Source organism: Scyliorhinus canicula, chromosome 5, assembly GCF_902713615.1.
Source record: "Scyliorhinus canicula chromosome 5, sScyCan1.1, whole genome shotgun sequence".
Lineage (NCBI taxonomy): Eukaryota > Metazoa > Chordata > Chondrichthyes > Carcharhiniformes > Scyliorhinidae > Scyliorhinus > Scyliorhinus canicula.
The window spans coordinates 131,160,192-131,185,562 of NC_052150.1; the positions used below are offsets into that span (position 1 = coordinate 131,160,192).

Sequence of the window (25,371 nt, forward strand, 5' to 3'; positions counted from 1 at the left end):
GGAGCGGAGTAGGGACAGTGGAGGGCTGGCACTGCCCAATCTCTCGGGGTACTACTGGGCGGCAAATGTGTCAATGGTGCGCAAGTGGATGATGGAAGGGGAGGGGGCAGCTTGGAAACGAATGGAGAGGGCGTCCTGTGGCAACACAAGCCTGGGGGCCCTAGTAACGGCACCATGGCCGCTCCCCCCCACGAGGTACACCACGAGCCCGGTGGTGGCGGCCACCCTCAAGATATGGGGGCAGTGGAGGCGACATGGGGTGAAATGGGAGGTCTGTTGGCGGCGCCAATAAGAGGGAACCATAGATTCATCCCGGGGAACATCGACGGGGGATTTCAGAGCTGGTACAGGGTGGGCATACGGCAGCTGAAGGACCTGTTTATAGAGGGGAGGTTTGCGAGCCTGGGAGGGCTGGAGGAGAAGTTTGAGCTCCCCCCGGGAAACATGTTCAGATATTTACAAGTGAAGGCATTTGCTAGGCGGCAGGTGGAGGGGTTTCCCCTGCTCCCCAGTAAGGGGGCGAGTGATAGGGTGCTCTCGGGGGTCTGGGTCGGGGGGGGGAAGATATCAGACATCTACAAGATAATGCAGGAGGCGGAAGCAGCATCGGGGGAGGAGCTGAAAGCCAAGTGGGAAGGGGAGCTGGGAGAGCAGATAGAAGACGGGACGTGGGCGGATGCACTGGAGAAGGTCAACTCTTCCTCCTCGTGTGCGAGACTGAGCCTCATTCAATTTAAGGTGCTGCATAGAGCTCACATGACGGGGACAAGGATGAGCCGGTTCTTTGGGGGTGAGGACAGGTGTGTCAGATGTCTGGGAAGCCCAGCGAACCATGTGCATATGTTCTGGGCATGTCCGGTGCTGGAAGGGTTCTGGAAGGGGGTGGCAAGGACGGTGTCGAAGGTGGTGGGGTCCAGGGTCAAACCAGGATGGGGGCTTGCGATCTTTGGGGTCGGGGTAGAACCGGGGGTACAGGAGGCTAGGGAGGCCGGAATACTGGCCTTTGCGTCCCTAGTGGCTCGACGAAGGATATTAATTCAATGGAAGGACGCGAGGCCTCCAAGCGTTGAAACTTGGATTAACGATATGGCTAGCTATATTCAGCTAGAAAGGATCAAATTTGCCCTGAGAGGGTCGGTACAGGGATTCGCCAGGCGGTGGCAACCTTTCCTTGACTTTTTAGATCAGAGATAGACGTTCGGGGTCGTGGCAGCAGCAACCCGGGGGGGGGGGGGGGGGGAGGGGAGGGGAGGGGGAGGGGAGGGGGGAGGGGGGGGGAGGGGAGGGGGGCGGGGAGGGGAGGGGAGGGGAGGGGGGGCAGCAAGGGTCGTGGGGGGACACGCACGACTGTAACGCGGGCAAGCCTGCTCGCTGCTCATGTCTGAAACTGTAGGCTGCCTTGGTTGTTAAGGTTGCCGGGGGGGGTGGGGGGGGGGGGAGGACTGGTGCGCGCGAGAGGGCGGGCGAGGGAGGGACATTTGCCTAGAGGGATTGTGTTGTAAATAATTTAAAAATTAGTAGGGGTAAATGTCTGTATGGAAAAACTCTTTCAATAAAAATTATTTTAAAAAAAACTCTCACATACTTATCCAGCTTCCCCTTACATTCATCTGTACTAATCGCCTCAACCACTCCATGTGTCATTGAGTTCCACATTCTTATTTGTTTAATATTCAAATATGTTTTTCCTGAATTACTTGTTCAATTTATGAGTGATTACCTTGTCTATAAATCCTCCAGTTTTGGATTTCCCCCCAAATTGTACGAATGCAAATAAGAATATTATGGTTTGGACTGTCGCTTTAATTTAAACTAAAATGGAATAGTGAAGAGGATCACGTGATCTGCTACAATATATGCCCAATAATAAGCCTGTGCAACTTAGGGTCCAGGTTGAGACTTTCTGGGAGCAAGGTGCATATGTTCACATATGAAAACAAAGGCTTTTACTGTAACTGTGGCTGGACTAACTGAGCACAGACTTTGATCAAGTTTTTTTTGACAGACAGAGGTCTCACAGAGAGTAAAGCCTGCAGTGGTGTGGTCAGCACAATGAAGAAGGCTGCGTGTCCTCAGTGAGCTACCAGGCAGGATGTGGGAGATCGCTCATCAAAGAGGCACATCCCATGGTAAGCTAAAGACTGGAAGATTTGCCCAAGTGAAATTGGGTGGATAAATTGTTGGGAGTGGGCCTTACTGCTGGTTGTCAGTTTGGAAGTTCTGTGAAAACTGAGATAAGCATCTTTCAACAGTCACTTCAGTTTATGACTTGGAAAAACAGGGAGATATGAACCTATTGGAAGCTGGGATCGCTATGGACTGTTTCCTACAATCCTGTGGCGAGCATGTTGTAACATACAGTCGCGTAATGTGAGGTTATCAGTCCCATTAAAGGACTAATAAGGTTTATCTTTTCTGTAGTTTAGAGTATTAGTTGCCTACCATTTAATGTTTAGTTGTGGTTGCTTTTAATTTATTTGTTACAGTAAAAGTCTTAAAATATGAAATCTTATTGTGCGATTCCTTAAAGTTGGTCACTGGAAGTTCAAATATCTTTTTAAAAAAATTATTGGTCTCAATTGGGATCGTAATATATTTGAGGGCTTTTGGGGGATGTGAAACCTGACACTCGGAACGTGTACACTTCAATTTGCCAGAGTTTAAACAAACAGGATTTCACATTTGCTTTTGCTGTATTCATTTAAAAGTAAAATCTAAATGCTATGAAAATTGCTGAAGTATTTCTTGAAAGAGAAGACCTATTTTTGACTACTCTGCAACAGCTAATAATGGTCTATTTGATGAGGTGATGGGGAATTTGGAAATAAACTTAAAGTAGGGACTAAAAGGTCAGAAATTGTTGAGATTTTGGGTTGAGTTAGCTAGGATTAAGTTGCAAATGAAACAAATGCAATGAATAAATGCAATAACTTGAGTTAGAATAAGAATTCCAAAGAGAGAGAGAAAGGGAAATGTGAAAACCTGAACTTCTATTTTAAAGAGCAGGAAAGCCTTGCATTTCAAAGAGAAATAGAAAGACATAAAGAAAGTGGAATAAGACAAATAAGAAGGAACTCGGCAGAGAAAGACTTACTTTATGTGAAAAGGGAGTAGCAGAGAAACTTGGACAATGACTCAGATGTAACTCCTGCTTTTGATTTGTCAAGGAATGTTTATATTGTGCCAAAGTGCACATCTTTGGACAGTGGGAGGGAACCAGAACATCTGGAGGAAACCCACACAGACACGGGAGAAAGTGCAAACTCCACAGTCCACCAAGGCCGGAATTGAACCCGGGTCCTTGGCGCTGTGAGGCAGCAGTGTTAACCACTGTGCCACCATGCCGCCCATGCAGCATGGTAGCATAGTGCTTAGCACGATGGCTTCACAGCGCCAGGGTCCCAGGTTCGTTCCCGGCTTGGGTCACTGTCTGCACGTTCTCCCCGTGTGTGCGTGGGTTTCCTCCCGGTGCTCCGGTTTCCTCCCATAGTCCAAAGATGTGCAGGTTAGGTGGATTGGCCATAAATTGCTCCTTAGTGTAGGGGATAAGATGGGGAAGTAGGACAAACGTCTTGATGGAATGTCCAAATTTAATACCAAATGAACATATCAAAATTTATTCTCCATTATTCCCTTATGTCGAGTTACTTAGCAATGCTCTTCTATAAAATGGCTGGCACCATGACCGTTATATCCTGGTGGGTTTAATTCAAACTTGCATGAAAATTCTAAAAGCAAACTACTGTAGATACCGGAAAGCTGTCATAAAAACAGAAAATGCTGGAAATATCCAGCAAATATGGAAGCATCCAACAATTGAAAAACAAGGTGGGATTCTCCGGTCTTGTCCACTGCGTTTCGAATGAGAATGGAAAATTTGGCATTTCAGCCAAAACTCCATTCATTCTCAGCGGAAGATTCCGCCACAGTGTGAACATTTCAAATTAAAACAGGAAAAAGTCGGGAGAACGGAGGGGACGAAAGGACAGGAAGGATAGGTTGGAAAAACATGACCAGCACCAACAACTGCCGTACGGCTCAAAAAACTGGGAGCAGTGATTATGATCTGAAATTGTTCAACTCCATGTTAAATTTGAAAGACTGTAAGATGGCTAATCAAATTCAGACCATAACCCCTGATGAGAGATCATCCATCTAAAACATTTACTGTTTCTCTCTCCTGGATGTTGTCAGACCTGCTGAGTAATTTCCAGAATGCTCTAGTTTATTACATATGGTTTGTCTAAATGGGTGGAGGCGGCCTCATGGAAGGACACGGGTTTGTTATTGTTAACGGCACCTCTGCCGTTCTCGCCAGCTCAGTACTCCACAAGCCCAGTAGTAGTGGCAGCCCTGAGGGTCTGGGAACAGTGGAGGCAGCACATGGGGTTAGAGGGGGTGTCAGTGTGGGCACCGATATGCGCTAACCACTGGTTCGCTCTGGGGGTCTGGATGGGGGGTTTCAGAGGTGACAGTGGGCAGGGATCGAGAGATTTGTTTATTGATTGTTTATTGATGAGGTTTTCCTGAGCTTGGAGGAGCTGGGGGAGGAGTTTGAATTGCCCGGGGCAAATGGGTTCCGGTATCAACAAGTGAGGGATTTTGTGGGGAGGCAGGTTTCGACCTTCCCACACCTGCCGCAACGGGGACTGCAGGATAAGGTGGTGTCGAGAACAGGAGTAGGAGAGGGCAAGGTCTCACAGATCTATAAGTAGCTGATGGAGTGGGAGGGAGCCCTGATAGGGGAGGTGAAGAAAAAGTGGGAAGAAGAGCTTGGGGTGGGGGGTGACAGTTGGAGGCTGGATTATGGGAGGAGGCTCTTAGGAACTTAACGGATCCTCGTTGTGCGCCAGGCTCAGCCTGATGCAATTCAAGGTTGTTCACAGGCACACATGACTGTGGCCCGGATGAGCAGGTTTTTCAAGGGGGTGAAAAATAGGTGTGGGCGCTGTGCGGGGTGTCCTGCGAACCATATATGTTTTGGGCATGTCCAAGGCTGAGGGGTTTCTGGCAGAGATTTGCTGACGTCAGGTCAGAGGTCTTACAAGTGAGGGTGGTGCCGAGTCCAGAGGTGGCGATCTTTAGTGTGTCGGAAGACCCGGGAGCCCAGGGGGTGAGAGAGGCCGACGTCCTGGCCTTTGCCTCCCTGGTGGCCCGGAGACGGATCTTACCAGGATGGAGGGACTCGGAACCCCCGAAGTCGGAGGTATGGGTTAGTGACATGGCAGGAATTCTCAGACTCGAGAAAATTAAATTTGCCTTGAGGGGATCATTGCAGGGGTTTGCTCGGAGGCGACAGCCTTTCATCGACTTCTTTGAGAAAAATTAAGCTGTCAGCAGGAGGGGGGGTGGGGGGAGGAGTGGTATGGGAGAGACGAGTGAGGGCAGGGGAATCTATGGAGGGGGGGTTAGGGAAGTGGCACTGTGTATGTAAGTCATGTTGGCTGGGGTGTGTGCTCGGGGGGTTTGTTGGTTATATTGTTGTGTTTTTGTTCTTGTTGAAATTTGCTGTTTAAAATTGTTTAAATTATAAATGCCTCAATAAAATATTTGCTTAAAAATAAACATATGGTTTGTCTTGTCAACTGGATGAGTCGATGACAAAGCACAGTAAAGTTAAAGTTTAGAGTTAAACTCCTCAAGAGATGTGGACACTAAGACGGACCATTTGCCTTAGCCTATGAACTGTGAGGGTTCAGGTGGGCAGTACTAGATGTTTTTAATGGTGAATTGAAAGTTGCGTACACTACAATTGCAAGCAATTCTGATGAATTAATATGCAGTTAAGAGGGAAATTTTTTATTTTTACCAGTATACAGCCCTGGTGCACCAATGAAAGCAGAATTCCAGGGATCCCTGAAGCATGAAGTTGCACAATTTATCCACATCAAAATATTAAATGCATTTGTTTCTTCATTATTTATTGATCTATTCCTGTTTACAATTGGGGTCTTCTGAGCTCGGTCTATCCTGTCATGCATGTTAATTATTGACATAAAACGCCTTCACATATCATGTTAATATTAACTGCTATTATTTTGTTTTGTAATTCAGTTTCTTAACTCTGTGATTCATGTTCTCCTCAAGCTATATGTATTTCTGGGCTGCAATACATAGTTGTGATATAGTTTGTATTCTTAACTTCATTTCAGTTATAATCTCTTGGTTATATTCTGAAAACCTAACATGTTTATTTTATCTTTCAGGTGTACAGTGCAGATTTCCAAATGCTTTCGCATTAGGCTTCTGTCAGGAGGATTTGTCTGCATATGATGTGGAGTATACTAATTTTAGTTGAATCACAAAATATTTAATTCTGGGATTAAATGTAAAAAATATTGGAAATCTATTTTGATACAAGATGCCACAGTAGCCCATTAAAGAATCATTATGTTCCCTTACCTGTTTGTTGGAGATGCAGTGTGTTGAATTGGTGGGAGTGGATCACTTAGATACCTAATTGCATGCAAAGGCATCACTGATGAAGAAACTCCTGGATCAGTTGGGTGTCTAACTGCATGCAATGGTGTTATTGATGATTTCCCTGGATCACTTTGATATCTGACTGCATGCAAAGGCATTACTGATGATGATGCTTCTGGGTCAGTCCGGTGTCTATGGGCATGCAAAGGCAATACTGATGAAGATTTTCCTGGATCGGTCGGAGGCCTGACTGCATGCACAGTTGTCACTGAACATTTCCCTGGATCAGTCAAATGCCTGATGGCATGCACAGTTGTTACTGATGATTTTCCTGGGTTAGTCACAGGCCTGGCTGCATGTACAAATGTCACTGATGCAGATTTTGATGGATCATTTGGAGCTCTGACCACATGCAAAGGTGTTACTGATGAGGATTTTCCTGGAGATGGTGGAAAGTCATAACGTTGCAATAGGCTTTCCGTTAATTCAACCTGGAAATAACAGACAAGAAATTACAACATAACTAATCATCAATAACAAAATATTGCAGTGGAAATTCCAAAATGATTCATTACAATGAAGAGGATCCCTCTGGTGGAAAATGGCTATTTTGTTCTTAAAGATTTATGATGCAGCAATGAAGGTAAGCAGACGCATTATCAACTTCCTCACTTACAGGAACTGGCCTTATTTAGTCCACCAATACTACTTTAACATTTTAAAACTTCTATTCATCTTCATTGTTCAAGCATCTATCTGTCAAATATCCCCTGCTAGTAATAGTTTCCCATCCCAGCATCAGCCCAGTGTAGTGATTTGTAAACTGCAATCTTTGGGGGTCCTGAAAATAGTGAGCAGGAAAGCTTGGTGTGAACCAAGACAACGTGGTCCAGATTTTCATTGCCATTGCCCACACACTGTTCCTGGATGTGAGGCCTCGTGACCAATTCCATCACCAGACAAATAATCCTCGGCCAACAAAGTTAACAAAGAATTTGTGGCTGTAACTGAAAACCCTGGAGAATATTGCAGGGCCACCACTTTCAATTAAGTGCTAATAAAACCCTTTTGTTGGATGTAGCTGTAAGAATTGAATTCTATCCCTTTCAGCCTGTGCTGTATAGAGAAAATAAATTTAGCATGCTCATGTATTTTGCCTCAAGAACTGAGATCGTAGACAATGGGTGGATTCTCTCGAGTCCACGTGGCATGTTACCCGTTGCAGGAGGTGGCCTGCTGTTGGCTGGATCTTCTGGTCCCACTGCTGTCAATGGGATTTCCCATTGATTCCACCCCATGCTGCCTGGAAGTCCATGGTGGGGGTGAATAGCCAATAAATCTTGCCCAGTGTCTTTTGCTAAGTACAAAATTGCAACCCAATTAGAACAACATAAAGAGCACTTTCCTCTTATCACTGTTAATTGGAGAAGTTTAGAATCATCAGGGGCGATTTTGAGCCCGCACTTTCCATCCGTGAGAAATTCAGCGTGGGCTCAAAATCCAGAGCAAATCGGAAAAAAGTGATTCTCTCTGGTGTGATTGGGTTTTGCACTTTTCACCTCCCTCGTCAGTGGAGTGGTGCGAATCATGCCGCGGGAGCCTCATTGTAATAGATTAGCATGTCATTGTCTTTTCATGCTTATTGCAGGCTTCACTCTGAACATCTGAGCCTCATCTGTCACAAGAGACATTCAATTGATTGATATGCAATTTCACCCTTCATTAACAAGTCAATTGTGCCAATAAAATATGCAGAGCTAAAGGTCAGTCACTGATTGGGGATGCAATCATTGAACCCCAATGCACATACAAGAATTTACATCACACACGATACACTAATGTGAACCCCAAAGTATGGCTTCATGAGGCAATCCCTTTGAATGGCTCTGGAATAAGTGCTGGGGATTGTTGGGATAAGTCCCAGTGATTGTTGGGATTACATTTCCCTGGGGCAAGTGAGTCAGTGGGAGGCCGTCAAGAGAACGGCGTGATTCATGTTGGGGAAAACCCTTTCTTTAAGAGGCTCAAAATTCTGTGTCAAATCATGCTGACATCGTTTTTCATCCCAGAACACTCATTTTTTGATAAGATTCTGCCCAAGTTGTACTGAAAGCTTTGGCAATTAAAGAATCAGATGCAGCAGATATGAATGAGGCAAAAAAATTTCTGAGCAAGAGACACTGAGCGCGATTCTCCCAGCCCCGCGCCGGGCCGGAGAATCGCCGCAACCGCACCACGTGCCCTGACGCTGGCGCGCGATTCTCAGAGGTGCGGAGAATCGGCGCCATTTGCGCCGGCATGTTTGGTGCGGCGCTGGTCGCAGGCCGCTGTACGCGGCAGGGCCGCCGATTCTCTGTCCGGAATGGGCCGAGTGGCCGCGCGGAAAAAGCAGAGTCCACGCCTGGTCGCTGCCGGCGGGAACTCTGCGCAAAGGGTCGGGGGGCGGCCTGTTAGGGGAGGAGGGGGCTCCGTCCCCGGGCTGGGGCCTCCGATGAGGTCTGGCCCACGATTGGGGCCCACCGATTGGTTGCAATACATAAAGACATGCGTCCTGAACTATTCTTCCTTTCCCCAATTCAATTTGTTAATCTGTTGTATAAACTGGAGGCACTGGTTCCTTGAGTACACTGTTCTGAATTTATCCTATCTTGCCTGTTCCCATGTTTGCTATCAAACTTATTCTGTTCTACACATGTTCCGCACTGGGTTTTTTTTTTGTTACTTTGGTACGTTTATTGTAAAAAATTTAAAAACCTAATTTTAAAAATATATTTTAAAAATGAATTGCTTAACTCTCCTGCCTGTTATGCCCCAGACCTCTCTCACCAACATTCTTACTTGCACCTACTGTTCCCCCACCCCCTTCGAAACCAAGATCACCTGAGGATCGTAGTTCATCTTCATTCATTGTGTGCAATGCTAAGAAATAAAATCTCATGTTACTGGCTCCATATTGACAGAACTGCCGTACAGAGGTATACTTACAGATTTGTACGCGTTACATTGCTTGGAAACTACCATGTTAGTAACTTTTTAAGACCGATGGGATAATGCCTGGAAACTCGCTATAGCTGAGTTATGATGGTAAATAATGAAACACATTCCAAAAATATCCCAGCAAAATATTCAACAGAATATTTGCTGACTTTGTTTTTTAAAAACTTGCAAAACGTTTTGAATGCAAGGTACTTACTGGAAATTGCGACAGAGGTGAGAAAGGATGAGCTGGTACTGTCTTTATCTGCAAAATTAGAGAGAACTCAAAAACATTAAAACAAATAATGTTATAGCTGCAGTTACAGACATTAGTATAATGAATTAAAAACATCAGTATTGAAAGAAGTAAATTCCACACAAATCCCTTTTTGTTTCTTTTGTATTTGCCTGGATGAGTGCAGCTCTAACAACACTCAATAAGCTTGACACCATCCAGCAGCCCACTTCATTGCCACCCCATCCACAAACATTCACTCCCTCCACATTGACACAGGGTAGCTGCAGTGTCTGCCATTGATAAGAGGCACCACAGGAACTCACCAAACCTCCTCAGGCAACATCTTCCAAACCCACTACCATCTAGAAGAACTAAGGCTTGTGGGTATATCTATGCCACAGAATGTCCAGCGGTTCAAAAATCTTCACCATCACCACCTTCTCAAGGGCAATTAGGAATGGGCAATAAATGCTGGCCTAGCCCACTGATGCCCACATTCCATAAATGTATTTTTAAAATTCTTACAATTGAGCTGGTGAGAAATAATGAGCTAAATGGAGGTTCCTTTAATATAAATATTCCATAATTTATTATTTTTTATTCTCCGATATTCCATTGTTGCTTTCTGATAGTAGGGATAGATAATTTAGCTCACACCCATAAGTACCATTAATGCTGTTCTTGGTTTACAGATGCTCCAACAATTCACCTCAGATCTCTCCTCTCCCTCTGGACTAGTATTTAACAAACCAGTTAAACCAGACATGTAACTCAATATCTGCGAAATTATCAAGAGGTTTAGAACTCATTGAATCTTACAGTACAGAATGAGAGCACAGGGCTAATTGTGCCTCTGCAGTTTATCCAATTAGCTCCTCTTCACTGTATTTTCTCTATAGCTCAGCAATATTTTCCTTTTTAAGTATTCATCCATTTTCCTCTTCAAGGTTAATATTGAATCTGCTCCCAGCATCCATTCCAACAGTGAATTCCTTGTGAGATTGCAAAACAGGTATCCGAGACCACTGTTTATTTACAAAAAACAAAGTTCCTGGGCGGGATTCTCCGACCCCCCGCCGGATCGGAGAATCCCGGGGGGGGGGGGGGGGGGGGGGGAGATGCGCATCCCGCCCCGCCGCCGGATGCCGTATTCTCCGGTGCCGTTTTTTGGGCTGCAGCGGGATTCCCGCCGCGCTGATCGGGGCCGTTGACAGCGGAACCTCCGTCCGGGGAGACCTGGCAGGTGAGTATGCGGGGGCGGGGCTTCCGATGGAGACCATGGAGGAGTAGGTCGCACATTTGATAGCTCCCGCCTGTGACGGTCTTTTGGACCTTTTCCCCCCGTTATTTTCCCGGAATTTATGGGATAAATCGGTGAAGAGTGAGACAACGAGGAGAAATCCCCCTCTGGTGTATGGAGAATTGGACCATAAGTGGCCGTGTGAGATGACAAAGTCCTATAAGGAAGACGCAAGCAGAGCCGCTAACGTGGGAAAGCATGGTGGAGAGCAAGGTGGTCGACGGAGCAGCTGGTAAAGTTTTTCGAAGATTGCTTCGCTAAGCTGAAGAAGGACACGCTGAACCCCATTAAGGCTTCAATTGATCAAGTTGTGCGGAATCAAGAGACCCACAGAAGAGTGATCCAGGAGGTGGAGAAAAAGGTGTCTAAGCACGAGGAGTATATAACCGAGCTGGAGACCAAGGTGGAGATGATGAACGATCGCCAGAGAAGAATGCAGGAGAAGCTGGAGGACCTGGAGAACAGGTCCAGGAGGCAGAATCTTAGAATTGTCGACCTCCCTGAAGGTAGTGAGGGATCGAATATGAGGGCTTATGTGACAGACATGCTGGAGAAGTTGATGGGGGCTGAGGCATTCCCTCGGCCCCTGGAAGTGGATAGAGTGCACCAAGCCCTCGCGAAGAAGCCCTGAGCGAACGAGCCACCAAGGGCGATGGTGGTACATTTTCACCGATTCCTGGTCAAGGAACACGTTCTGCGGTGGGCCAAGAAGGGACGGAGCAGCAAATGGGAGAATTGTGAGCTGCGCATTTATTAGGACCTGGGCGCGATTTGGCCAAGAGGGGAGCTGGGTTTAATCGGGCAAAAACGACCCTCTTTAAGAAGGGGGTGAAGTTTGGGATGCTGTACCCTGCCCGTCTGTGGCTCACACATGAGGAACGGGACTTCTACTTCGAAACGCCAGACGAAGTATGGACTTTTATTAAAGAAAAGAGGCTGGAGGCGAACTAAAAGACACTGAAGCCTTGGAGAGGCACTGTGGTGGCGATTTGTTGTGCTATGCTGTATAAATATAAGTAGTGTTATGTGTAATAAGGGGCTGTTTGGATGGCTAAAGGTAACTTTGGCTTGCAGGGAGCTGGTTCGAGGTGGGGTGGTCTTTGGGGCTGGCTGTTATTTTTTTCTAAAGTTTTTTTCTTCACTGTTTTTTCTGATGTTTGTTTAATGGGGAATGTGATGTTCTTAACATGTTTGTTGAAGTGGGGAGACAGGGGAGAGAACAATGGGGAGACAGACTGCTTGGTGCCAGGGGCGGGCACTATCAAGTCAGCATGGGTCAGCTGACTCATTGAAGCACAGTGGGGGGCGAGCAGGTGTTAAGCTGGAGCTTGACTTGATGGTTGGGTTTCTACTGTTGTTGCTTGGGGGGGAGGGGAGGGAGGGGGGGAGGGGGGGAGGAGGGGAGGGAGGGGGGAGGGGGGGAGGGGGGGAGGGGGGGAGGGGGGGGAGGGGGGGAGGGGGGGAGGGGGGGAGGGGGGAGGGGGGGAGGGAGGGGGGGAGGGGGGGAGGGGAGGGAGGGGGGGGGGAGGGGAGGGAGGGGGGGGAGGGGAGGGAGGGAGGGGGAGGGGAGGGAGGGGGGGAGGGGAGGGAGGGGGAGGGGAGGGAGGGGAGAGGGGGAGGGAGGGGGAGGGGGGGGAGGGAGGGGGGAGGGAGGGGGAGGGAGGGGGGAGGGAGGGGGGAGGGAGGGAGGGGGGAGGGAGGGGGGAGGGAGGGGGGAGGGAGGGAGGGGGGGAGGGAGGGGGAGGGGGGGAGGGAGGCTGGCCCCCGACCAGGCTGATTACATGGAATGTTAAAGGGTTGAATGGACCGGTCAAGATGGCTCGCGAGTTTGGGCATTTGAGGGGACTGAAGGCGGACGTGACAATGCTGCAAGAGACACACTTAAAGGTTACAGACGAGACGAGATTGAGTAAGGGGTGGGTTAGCCAAGTATTCCACTCAGGGCTGGACTCAAAGACTAGGGGGGTAGCGATCTTGATCAACAAACGAATGGCATTAAATTTGGCCAGGGTGGTGGAGCAAATGAAGGGAGAGTTTTGGAGATGGGATGCACTCCCACTGTCGCTGACAGGGAGGGTGCAGACTGTAAAGATGACAATCCTCCCTAGATTTCTGTTTGTTTTTCAGTGCCTCCCGATCTTTGTCCCACAATCCTTCTTCAAAAGAGTTAACAGGATGATCATGAGCTTTATGAGGAGAAATTTGGTCTGGTAAGGGGAAATGATCTTGGGTACCTACAGTTGCGGGACTTTGTCCGTAGAGAGGTCCCATCCTTCCCACGCCTCCCGCCAATGGGGATCCAAGACAGAATAGTCTCTAAGGGGGGAAGAAGGGGAGGGTAGAGTCTCTGATATTTATAAGGTGCTCATGAGGGAGGAAGGGTCCCAGACGGAGGAACTGAAACTTAAATGGGAGGAAGAGCCAGGTGGGGAAATGGAGGACGGGCTGTGGGCAGAGGCCCCGAGTTGGGTAAATTCGACTGCAACATGTGCCAGGCTCGGCCTGATTCAATTTAAGGTCGTTCACCGGGCCCACATGACGGTGGCTCGGATGAGCAAATTCTTTGGGATAGAGGACAAATGCGCTAGGTGCGCAGGAGGACCAGCAAACCACGTTCACATGTTTTGGGCATGCCCTAAGCTTAGGGGGTACTGGGAGGGATTTGCGGGCATCATGTCCCGGGTGCTAAAAACAAGGGTGGCGATAGGTCCAGGGGTGGCAATTTTTGGGGTTTCGGAAGACCCGGGAGTCCAGGGGAGAAAGAGACCGATGTTTTGGCCTTTGCTTCCCTGATAGCCCGGCGACAAATACTATTGGCATGGAGGGACTCAAAGCCCCCGAAGACTGAGTTGTGGCTTGCGGACATGTCGAGTTTCCTGGGTATGGAAAAAATTAAGTTCGCCTTGAGGGCATCTGTACAGGGGTTCACCCGAAGGTGAAAACCATTTATTGACTTCTTTGCGGGAGAGTGAGCGTCAGCAGGGGGAGGGGATGCGGGGCGGGGGGGTTAAGAGTAGAGTAGAGTAGGAGGGATAAATTGGCGGGTAGTACTGGTGGGAGAGGAGCGGGCTTGTGCAGTATGTTACGATTGAAGTATTGAATGTACGCGGATGTCTGTAACTGTTTACAAAGCCAAAAACTACCTCAATAAAATTGTTTATTAAAAAAAAACGAATGGCATTTGAGGCAGGGAGAATAGTGTCAGACATTGGGGGGGGGGGGGGGGTAGGTACATAATGGTGAGTGGGAAGCTGGAGGGGGTGCTAGTGGTACTCGTGAATGTATATGCTCCAAATTCGGACAATGTGGAATTTATGAGGCGGGTGTTAGGTAAGATCCCAGACTTAAAGTCACATTACTTGATTATGGGAGGAGATTTTAACACAGTCATTGATCCGGAATTGGACCGCTCAAAATCCATGACATGGAGGAGGCCGGCTGCGGCAAAAGAATTGAAGGGGTTTATGGAACAGATGGGGGGAGTAGACCCATAGAGGTTAGCACAGACAAGGGCGAAGGAGTTTTCTTTTTCCTCACATGTCCATAAGATATACTCTCGCATCGACTGCTCATTGGTGGTGGAGGGTTTGAATGTTGTAGAATATGGAGCAGTCAAGCGTGCTGCTTTGTCCTGGCTTGTGTCAAGCTTCTTGATTGTTGCACTCATCCAGGCAAGTAGAGAGTATTCCATTCCACTCCTGAATTGTGACTTATAGATGGTTGACAGGCTTTGGGGGGGGGGGAGTTACTCGCCGTAGGATTTCTAGCCTTTGACCTAGCCTGAGCATTAAAATGGCTAGTCCAGATCAGTTTCTGATCAATGGTAACCCCCAGGATGTTGATTGTGGGGGATGGTAATGCCATTCAATGCCAAGGGAAATGGTTAGATCCTCTCTTGTAGGAGATGGTCATTGCCTGGCCCTTGTGTGGCACAAATATAACATGTCCAGGTCTTGCTTCATTTGGACGTGAACTGCATTATTATCTGAGGAGTTGTGAATGGTGCTGAACATTGTGCAGTCATCTGCAAACATCCCACTTCTGACCTTATGATGGAAGGGAGGTCATTGATGAAGCAGCTGAAGATGGTTAGGCCTAGGTCACCATCTGAGGAACTCCCGCAGTGAGTGAGGCAGAAGACAGAAAATTTTAGGCTGGTTAGCCTAACTTTGGTCATTGGTAAGATTTTAGAGACCATTATTAAAGATGAGATTACAGAGTACCGGAATTGCATGATAAAATTAGATTGAGTCAGCACGGTTTCATCAATGGGAGGTCATGTCTGATAAATCAGTTAGAATTCTTTCAGGAGGTAACAAGGAAGTTGGTCAAAGGAGAACCAGGGGATTTGATCTATTTAGATTTCCAGAAGACTTTTGACAAGGTGCTGCATAGGAGGCTGTTAAATAAGTCAAGAGCCCATGATGTCAGGGTAAGATACTGCCATGGATAGAGGATTGGCTGACTGGCAGATGGCAGAGAGTATGGATAAAGGGGTCTTTTTCAAGATAGCAGCCGGCGATTAGTGGTGTGTCTCAGGGGTTGATGCTGGGACCACAACGTTTCACAATATGCATCAACGATATAGAAGAAGGATCTGAGAGCACTATTACTAAGTTAGCAGATGGTACAAAGATATGCAGAGGGACAGGTAGTATTGAGGAAGCAGGCAGGCTGCAGAAGGACTTGGACAGGCTAGGAGAGTGGGCAAAGAAGTGGCAGATGGAATACAATGTGGAAAAGTGTGAGGTTATGTACTTTGGAAGGAAGAATGGAGGCATAGACTATATCTAAATGGGAACTGCTTCGGAAATCAGGAGCACAAAGGGACTTAGGAGGCCTTGTTCAGGATTCTCTTAAAGTTAACGTGCAAGTTCAGTCGGCAGTTCGGAAGGCAAATGCAATGTTAGCATTCATGTAGAGACGGCTATCCTACAAGAGCAGGAATGTTCTTCTGAGGTGGTATAAGGTTCTGGTCAGACCCCATTTGGAGTATTGTGAGCAGTTTTGGGCCCCGTATCTAAGGAAAGATGTGCTGGTCTTGGAAAGGGTCCAGAGGAGGTTCACAAGAATGAACCCTGGAGTGAAAAGCTTGTCATACGAGAACTCTGGGTCTGTACTCATTGGAGTTTAGAAGGATGAGGGGGAATCTTATTGAAACTTACAGGATACTGCGAGGCCTGGTTAAAGTGGACGTGGAGAGGATGTTTCCACTAATAGGGAAAACTAGAACCAGTGGACACAATCTCAGACTGAAGGGACGGTCCTTTAAAACAGAGGTGAGGAGCCAGAGGGTGGTGAATCTATGGAACTCTTTGCTGCAGAAGGCTGTGGAGGCCAAATCAGTGTCTTTAAGACCGAGATAGATAGGTTCTTGATTAAAAAGGGGATCAGGGGTTATGGGGAGAAGGCAGGACAATGGGGATGAAAAAAATATCAACCATGATTGAATGGCGGAGCACTTTCGTTGGGCTGAGTGTCCGAAATCTGATCCTATACCTTATGGTTTTATGGGCACATGTGCCCAGCTCATTCCTAGTGTTCTCATTCAAATCGATTATTGTCATACATTAACTTTAAAAAATATTCATCTTTAATGTTGTGTCAAACATTAATTGAAATTTGCTCATGGCAAACCCCCAAACCCTTAGTGTGATAAAATTAACATATGGGACCCCCACCCCTCCCCAAAACACGAAAAGATTGGACAGACCTGATTTACAAGGTTCAGTTTTATGACCATATATTTGTGGTGTTTACCTAGCGAGCTTCACCTTTTCCATGTCTTTGAGGTCCATGGATGTTGCTTTCTCCTTCTTGGTGATCAAGCACTGTGCCAAATCAGGACAAGGGAGGCAGGTGAAGAATTGAAAGGGGTGGGATAAGATGGATGGATGAAGCGGAAGCTGGACAGGGGAGGCAAGGTTATGGGGGAAGGGTGGGGAACTAGTGTCTGGGGAAGTGGTGGGAAGGTGGTGAAGTGTGTTAGAGGGAGGGATTGGCGGTACTGATGGTAAGGCCCCGAGGGAGAGATCAGGATACTGGTGAGAGGAGGAACAACACAGTCAGAGAAGAGAGTGAGATGTAATACGATGGCAAGTCCAGGATGAAAAATGAAATGAAAATCACTTATTGTCACGAGTAGGCTTCGAATGAAGTTACTGTGAAAAGCCCCTAGTCGCCACATTCCGGCGCCTGTTCGGGGAGGCTGTTACAGGAATCGAACCATGCTGCTGGCTTGCCTTGGTCTGCTTTGAAATCCAGCGATTTAGCCCAGTGAGCTAAACAGCCCCTAATGAGATGAGAGCCCGGAAGGTGAAGCTCTCATCAGGTGGGTCATGGAGGGGAACTAGACAAGTGGCTCGGACAACATGAATGGACAGAGCCAGAATGGGCATGGGGGCAGTAATCGGTGTCGGCTCGGAGGGAAGTTCAAGGATGGACACTGGGTTTAGTGTATGGGGGCAGGTTCAAGGGTGGCAGAGAGAAGAATGGTGATGTTGAGTGGGTCAAGGGTGATGGGACAGAGGTTGGACAGGGGGAGGGTAGATGGTGGTGGAGTGAATTTGAAAGGTGATGCCCATATTTTTTTCAAACTGGCCGTGACCATGCAGTTAGTCAGTCAATGAGAAATCTCGAGGTGGGAAGAGGGTCTTTTTGGCTGGGTGGAGTACAAGGTCAGCACAAGTGGCCGACTAAGGAAGAACCTAATAATTATGAGTCAACTAGATGTCGAAGATGCTCAGATGTGTTCTCTGTGTTGAAACTGCATTGCAGCAGGTTTGTTCCTGACTCACGGGTGTCATAACATTGAGATCCCAGAAAGATGTGGAGCTGCCATTCATTCTGTGCCATTTGCCATTGGCTATGGTCAGAGGCAGGGATGGAGAGATGGAGTTGGATGCCTCAAAACGGTACAGCAGGTGGAGGGAAGCCAACGTTCAGCTTCAGACCTTCATCCTCGGGTGAGCAGTCCTGGTTAACAAGAGTTCATGCGGTTAGTCATTCTATACTGTCGCGGCAATGGCTTCCCTATAGAGTTCTGAGGGAAGTGATTGCAAACAGAAGACACATTTGTCAGGGTGGCACAGTGGTTAGCACTGTTGCCTTATGGCACTGAAGACCTGGATTCAATCCCGGCCCCTGGTCACTGTCCATGTGGAGTTTGCACATTCTACCCGTGTCAGCATGGGTCTCATCCCCACAACCCAAAGATGTGCAGGGTAGGTGGATTGACCACGTTAAATTGCCCCTTGATTGGAAAAAAAATGAATTGGGTACTTCACATTTATTATTAAAAAAAGGAAGCCACATTTGGCTTCTTGCACATTGTCTTCATCCCCCTGGTCAAAGGGCAATGTTTCATATGTTTTCATGTCTGAACAGGAGGAGCATTGATTTCCAGTCCTCCAGCATGTCCTTTACCTGGATAAGTGGGATAGGGATGTCATGTCTAGATGGAGGCCAAGCGAAGGACTTGGCACTTGCTGCTGGTTATGAGATGAAGAGAAGCCTGTAAAGGCCATGCTCAATAAATGTATTACTTCAATTTGTTCATACGTTTACTGAAACATCGATGATGCAGGCCACAGAACCCTGCCTTGGTAATGGTTCTCAACCAGTTGAGGAGAAGGAGGGCCTGTCCCCTGTTGGCACAGGGCTATGAGGAGCAAGAGGCTGGTGAAATTGGATTACTACAACAGCGAGTATTAGCCTGACCATAGGATGTCACCAGCAGCGTTCGTACCTAGAGGTGAGAGAGGTGACCTCTTATGTCTTGGAATGTCGTTGCTCTCATCTGCGAGGTTTTCCAGAATGAGATGCGGCTGCAAGGACTCTGGAGGAGTATTCTGGAGCTCCTGGCCTCTTGTGAGTAAATATCTGTCTGGGTGCCATTTAAATATGGCATCAGACCTTTGACCCCATGAGTTAACTACAGGGTGGGCGACTTCATGCCTGTTCCACCACAAAATCTGCCGAGTTCCTTGTGGATATATAATCAACAAGCTCAAAAGCAGAAGGTCGCGTGTGTTTACGCGCCCCATCTCCCAGTGGGAATCACATTGACGATCAAGCCCACCACTATACTTGGCCTCTCGAATGGAAATTTCCGCCCCACTTCTTTGCTCCTCACGAACCACTCTGATCAGATCCTTTTTGTCCTATTTATTCCTCCATCTGCCACATCAGGACCTATGCTGTATGTTTGAACTTTTTTAACATCATAACATGCCAAACAATTAATCCTTTCTTTGAGTACTTAGCACAAGATTAAAAACTGAGGTAAGGTAAATTAAGTGCTCCTCTTAAAAGAAAAAGAATATAAAGAATCATAATGCATTTTATCAACTTGTTGATTATGCATTTCTATTTTTAGTGTTTGATCAATACCATCTCTGAAGTTAGTGACAAACTGTAAAAATAAATTAAAGGTAACATGGACTAACAAGATTTCACAGGTTTCAACCTGTGCCACCAAGTGGAGTAAAAATGCATAGCTACTTGCCAGACATGCATCAACTTTGCAAGCCAGTGCGAGACAACTCCCATAAAAGAAAGATGCTTACAGCAGCAAATTATACCACTGAACCTGAAGGCACATCTATGGGCCAGCCAAGAAAAACCTGCATATAAATTTTTGTTACTAGTGGCAAAACAGCGCGGGTTGTCAGGTAAGTTTTCAAGTGATTCTGCCTGTGATAGAAACTACTCTGAAATGAATTCTAAATGCAGTGATTTTTAGGATAATGAAAACTACAGGAAATGGTCTGCCAAATTCAACATGGCACATCGACTGACATTATATTGAAATAGTGGCACATAGTTTGCTGTGGCAGGGCATCTAATGACATCTTCTATTGTTTAGACATCCCCATACATGTTCAAGATTTAAAACAATTTTCAAGACAAGTTGCTTAAATGTGAGGTAATAACCGTACAGTTAGGAAAACCAAGCATTTAGGACCTGAAATATCAGGACAAGCAACTTTGTACTTCCTTAACCAATTAGATTGAAGGTTTAAAATATTAGCAGGACCATGGTACATCATGCACATGAATCTTTGGATTTCCAGGTTTAATCAGGCATCTGTCCTCACCTTTAGGTGCTGTCACATTCATCCATAAATAACGATTAGCTCTATTCGCTCTTCTGTTATTTTTGACAGCAAATTATTGGCCAATAATTCCAACAGTCAGTGCAGCATCAAATTACAGGGCCATAGAATGGCAGATTGTAGTGTGTCCCTGATCTCCTCACCCAACTGAGAGGGATCTCTCCCACGTACTGTATGCTAAAAGCTCATTTCTGAATAAAATAGCAGAAACTAAAGAATAAGTATCTCACTTGCGAATTTTCATTTGCATGGTGTGTAGCAAAAGAAGGTTCAAATAAAAAGAGAGAAAAGGAAATCTGCCTAGCCTGTATTGCTCAGTGTTACATTTAGAGGGCAGTGTATCCACAGAACCATAGAACCCCTTCAGTGCAGAAGAATGCCATTCGGCCTATCACATCTACACTGACGCTTTGAAAGAGTAACTTATCTAGGCCCACTCCCTTGCTGCATCCTCGCAACCCAGTAACCTAATCGGCACATCTTTGGACACTAAGGGACAATTTACATGGCCAATCCACATAAGCTTCACATCTTCTGACTATGGGAGGAAACTGGAGCATCCAGAGGAAACCCACGCAGACAAGGGAAGAATGGGCAAACTCCACACAGACAGACACCCAAGACCAGAATTGAACCTGGGCCCTGGCGCTGTGCGACACCAGTGCTAACCACTGTGCTACCCTGAAATCAACATAAACACAATATTTAAAGATAAATACAAACAGGGAAATATAAAAGGATGTTCAATTAATATTTTGATTTCACAAAGGAGCAGGTAGCAACACTCCATTTTTCAAAAAAGATGAGACATGTCTTAGTGGACACTACCTTCCACTAAATGTAACACTGGGCAATACAGGCTCGGCAGGTTCCAAGTTCGTTCTTCAACAGTGCTAAATTCGCCAATCTCAGATTTGACCTGAAGCGAGATGCTGTAGTTGGACTCTGCATCAGAGGGATTTTTAGAGGACGGACAGGGGAAGAAGTTAGTCAAGGTTCTAGCTCCTGAACACTATCCAGTGACCAGTGTTGGAAATGAACTTGATTGCTTCTTCCCTGATAAACTGTATTCCTGCATGAACCATCACGAGGAAATTAAATGAATAGTGGGAAACACGGAGGTAGTATTAAAAGAAGACAGGGCTCTGAGTAAAGTAAAACAATATTTCTACGAAGGGCATTCAGTACTTGCAGAAAGCTTCCAGAATTTATATTAACTGGCAACATACTGTAATCAGTATAATAGTCAACAAAGTGAATAATTTGAAATGCCAGATACTGAACACAAACCAGAGGAGTAGCCTCAGTGAAGTCCATCAGTAGATCTCCGGGAGCAGCCAACTCTGTGTGCGCTTCTTCCAAATTATTCTATAAAAAGAAATAAATTATAAATTCACACAAGGAAGGGTTTCAAGCAATCTGATTCCTGCTTTAAATTTTATTTAATTACTGTGTAAATTCTTCATGGCTGATGGCAAAAATCCACAGGAATTTCCAGACAGAGGCAATGCTCAGAAATCCTCTCAATAAGTAAATGGAGTGCAGAAAAGCAAATCACGCTGTCAAGTAAGAGATTCAGTTCACAAATATGGAACCAGTTCTAAAATACTTAAAATGTAAAAATTAAGGACAAGTCCTAGACACTAAATAAGTGCAACATTGAAAGAAACGGTGTAATGAATTGCTTGTTGCTGGCTTTGCACATCACACAGTGATGCTGGAGAACCTGGAAGAAGAATAAGATTCAGAAAAAAAAATGCTGATGGGTGCCAGGAGAGGCACCGAATCATAGAATTCCTGCAGTGGAGAAGGAGGCCATTCAGCCCATTGTGTCTGCACCGACTCTGAAAGAGCACTCTACCCATGTGCACACCCCCGTGCACCCGCCCTATCCCAGTAACCTTAACCTGCACATCACTGGACACTAAAGGCATGGCCAATCCACCTAACCTGCACATCTTTGGACTGTAGGAGGAAACTGGAGCACCCAGAGGAAACCCACACAGACAGCCACCCACAGAGATATTAGTAATTTTTGGCATCCTGTATATCGGAAATAGGAGCAGGGCAAGGTCATTTTGCCCTTGACACCTGGTTCATCATTCAAATGGTCATGGCTGCTCTTCAACCTCAATTTGATCTTCACGCACTATCCCCATTTCCCTAATTCCCCAAAATCTATTGAAATCAGTCTTGAATATATTCAATGACTGCCATCAGACATTTGAATGGACCTACCTCGTATTAAGTTGGTCTTTTCTCTACACCTTTCTATAACTGTAACATTATATCCTGCAGTCTCTCCTTCCTTCCCTATGTACAGTATGCATTGTTTGTACAGCATGCAAGAAACAATACTTTTCACTCTATACTAATACATGTGACGATAATAAATCAAATCAAAGCATCCACAGCCTTCTGGGGCAGAGAATTCCAAAGAAAGATTGTCTCAGTGATGTAATTTCTCATTGCAATCCTAAATAACTGACCCCTTAATCTGAGACTATGGCCCCTAATTCTACACTCATCAAACAGTGGAATCACCCATTCACCATTTAACCTGTCAAACTCTTTGAAGAATTTTATGGCCCTGATTATCATCCCTGGTTGTATTTGCAGTTGGGATGTAGGTATGCTCATGCATTGTGTTGAAATAAATACAAAATAAGAATAAAACAAAAATATCCTTCCAGCCTTACCCCTCACACATTGTCGCTGCCCCAGCCATGTCAACCTATGCTAGCCAATGTCCCGATCCACATCCCATATCAACTTAGTTACCCTCTACCCACCGACTATGACCTCTATTCCCATTTGCCAATTTATAACCAACTCATGCTGCCCACCCATCCACCACCCTTTCCCGTTACTCACCTAGTTTCCTTGGACAGTTCCTTAACAGATTTGACACTTTCTGAGTAGCTTTGACAGGTTCTACACTCCCTGGATGGACAGGTTTGACAGATTTAACACTTCCCTGGGCAACTGCTTAATATTTCATGGATAGCAAATCAGTTCCTTGACATTTCTTTTTTATAGTTGGATAGTTCCTGGACAACTGGGCAGCTCTATGACAGCTTGACAGTTCTTCAACATTTCCTTGACAGCTGTACATTTCTGGGACAGCTGGGCAGCTCTTTGACAGCTTGATGTTTCCAATGAGTACGTGCGTAAAAGTGAACATGGTTGTCTACTTTTTAAAGAATCCCAAAAGGTGCTTTAACAGGCATCATGGGTTATCCGGTTTCCTCCCACAGTCCAAAGATGTGAAGGTTAGGTGGATTGGCCATGCTAAATTGCCCTTAGTGTCCATAAAGGCTAGTTTGTGTTACTGGGTTACGGGGATAGGGTGGCGGTATGGGTTTGGGTGGGGTTTTCTTTCCGAGGGCCAGTGTAGACTCGATGGGCCGAATGTCCTCCTACTGCTCTGTAAATTCTATGATTCTGTGAACTCTTCCAAGGTGTCCTGCGACTCTATCCAAAGGGATACCTTACCTCTCCAAAAGGGTACCCTGGCTATCCATAAGAATTCACCAGGTTCAGACCTCCTCTTACCTGTTGTAATCTACAGATTAGAATTTCACACTCTTATTCTTCCATAATCCCACTTCAGTGGAGGAAACTGATGATTTAACTTGCCAGCTGCCTCTGCAAATTGCGCATGTGGGAACTCCAGTGCAACTCCAGTTCTGCCCCCGCAAAGACAAGAAATTTGGGGTGTGGAAGCAAAATGTTTGGCTTTATTAAAAAGAGGATTGAAGAAGTCTTATTGCAAATGTTTAGGGCCTTGGTAGGACTATGTCTGGAAGACTACTGTTTTGGTCTCCTTACCGAAGGAAGGATAAACTTGCTTTCTAAGAAGTACAACACCATTAATTAGACTGATCCCTGGGATGAAGGGATTAACCTATGATAAGGGGTTGAGTAGACTGGAACTATATACCCTGAAATTTATAAGAATGGGAGGTGATGTCATAAGAACAAAGAACAAAGAAAAGTACAGCACAGGAACAGGCCCTTCGGCCCTCCAAGCCTGCACTGACCATGCTACCCATCTAAACTAAAATCTTCTACACTTCCGTGGTCCGTATCCCTCTACTCCCATGCTATTCATGTATTTGTCAAGATGCCCCTTAAATGTCACTATCATCTCTGCTTCCACTACCCTCTGTGTAAAACAACTTGCCTCGTACATCTCCTCTAAACCTTGCCCCTCGCACCTTAAACCTATGCCCCCTGGCAATTGACCCCTCTACCCTGGGAAAAAGTCTCTGACTATCCACTCTGTCTATGCCCCTCATAATTTTGTAGACCTCTATCAGGTCGCCCCTCAACCTCCGTCGTTCCAGTGAGAACAAACTGAGTTTATTCAACCTCTCCGCATAGCTAATGCCCCCTCATACTAGGCAACATCCTGGTAAATCTCTTCTGCACCCTCTCTAAAGCCTGCACATCCTTCTGGTAGTGTCACAATCAGAATTGAACACTATACTCCAATGTGGCCCAACTAAGGTTATATACACCTGCAACATGACTTGCCAAGTTTTATACTCAATGCCCTGGCCAGTAAAGGCAAGCATGCCGTATGCCTTCTTGACTATCTTCTCCACCTGTGTTGCCCCTTTCAGTGACTTGTGGACCTGTACAGCTAGATCTCTCTGACTATCAATACTCTTGAGGGTTCTACCATTCACTGTATATTCCCTACCTGTATTAGACCTTCCAAAGTGCATCACCTCACATTTGTCCGGATTAAACTCCATCTGCCATCTCTCCACCCAAGTCTCCAAACGATCTAAATCCTGCTGTATCCTCTGACAGTCCTCATTGCTATCTGCAATTCCACCAACATTTGTGTCGTCCGCACACTTACTAATCAGACCAGTTACATTTTCCTCCAAATCATTTATGTATACTACGAACAGCAAAGGTCCCAGCACTGATCCCTGCGGAACACCACTAGTCACAGCCCTCCAATCAGAAAAACATCCTTCCATTGCTACTCTCTCCCTTCTATGACCTCGCGAGTTCTGTATCCATTAAAACATATTGTGGTGAATCACAGTAGCGTAATTCACACTGTATTACACATGTTGAACTATGTCTCTGTAAGCTCGGCACACGATCAGTTGCACTGCTCTGCCACTAGGGGGCGATGCACTGGGAGTGTATGGGAGTTTGTACTGGGCTCCACCCTTGGCTCCACCCACGACTCCTCCCCCTAACCGGAAGTATAAAGGTTGATGCTGAGAGCCTGCCTGCAAGTTCATCTGGAGTTCATCTTGTCAAAGGCAGGCTCTGTTGTAAGACGATTAAAA

At 46.2% G+C, this 25,371-nt stretch overlaps 1 protein-coding gene and 1 long non-coding RNA gene across 3 annotated transcripts in view; one reads left to right on the forward strand and one right to left on the reverse strand.

Annotated features, from left to right (window-relative positions):
• Positions 1 to 6,401, forward strand: part of LOC119966274 — a 35,176-nt gene extending 28,775 nt beyond the window's left edge. The window contains exons 2-3 of the long non-coding RNA XR_005460715.1: positions 2,006 to 2,129; positions 6,207 to 6,401. This is a non-coding gene — a long non-coding RNA (uncharacterized LOC119966274). The remainder of the gene's footprint in view (positions 1 to 2,005; positions 2,130 to 6,206) is intronic.
• Positions 1 to 25,371, reverse strand: part of epb41l4b (erythrocyte membrane protein band 4.1 like 4B) — a 506,687-nt gene that overhangs the window by 4,368 nt on the left and 476,948 nt on the right. For both annotated transcript variants that reach the window (XM_038797675.1, XM_038797674.1), the window contains exons 22-24: positions 21,344 to 21,421; positions 9,617 to 9,664; positions 6,403 to 6,914 (exon numbers count right to left, since the gene is read on the reverse strand). In XM_038797675.1, coding sequence (XP_038653603.1) covers positions 6,403 to 6,914; positions 9,617 to 9,664; positions 21,344 to 21,421 — 638 coding nt within the window. The remainder of the gene's footprint in view (positions 1 to 6,402; positions 6,915 to 9,616; positions 9,665 to 21,343; positions 21,422 to 25,371) is intronic.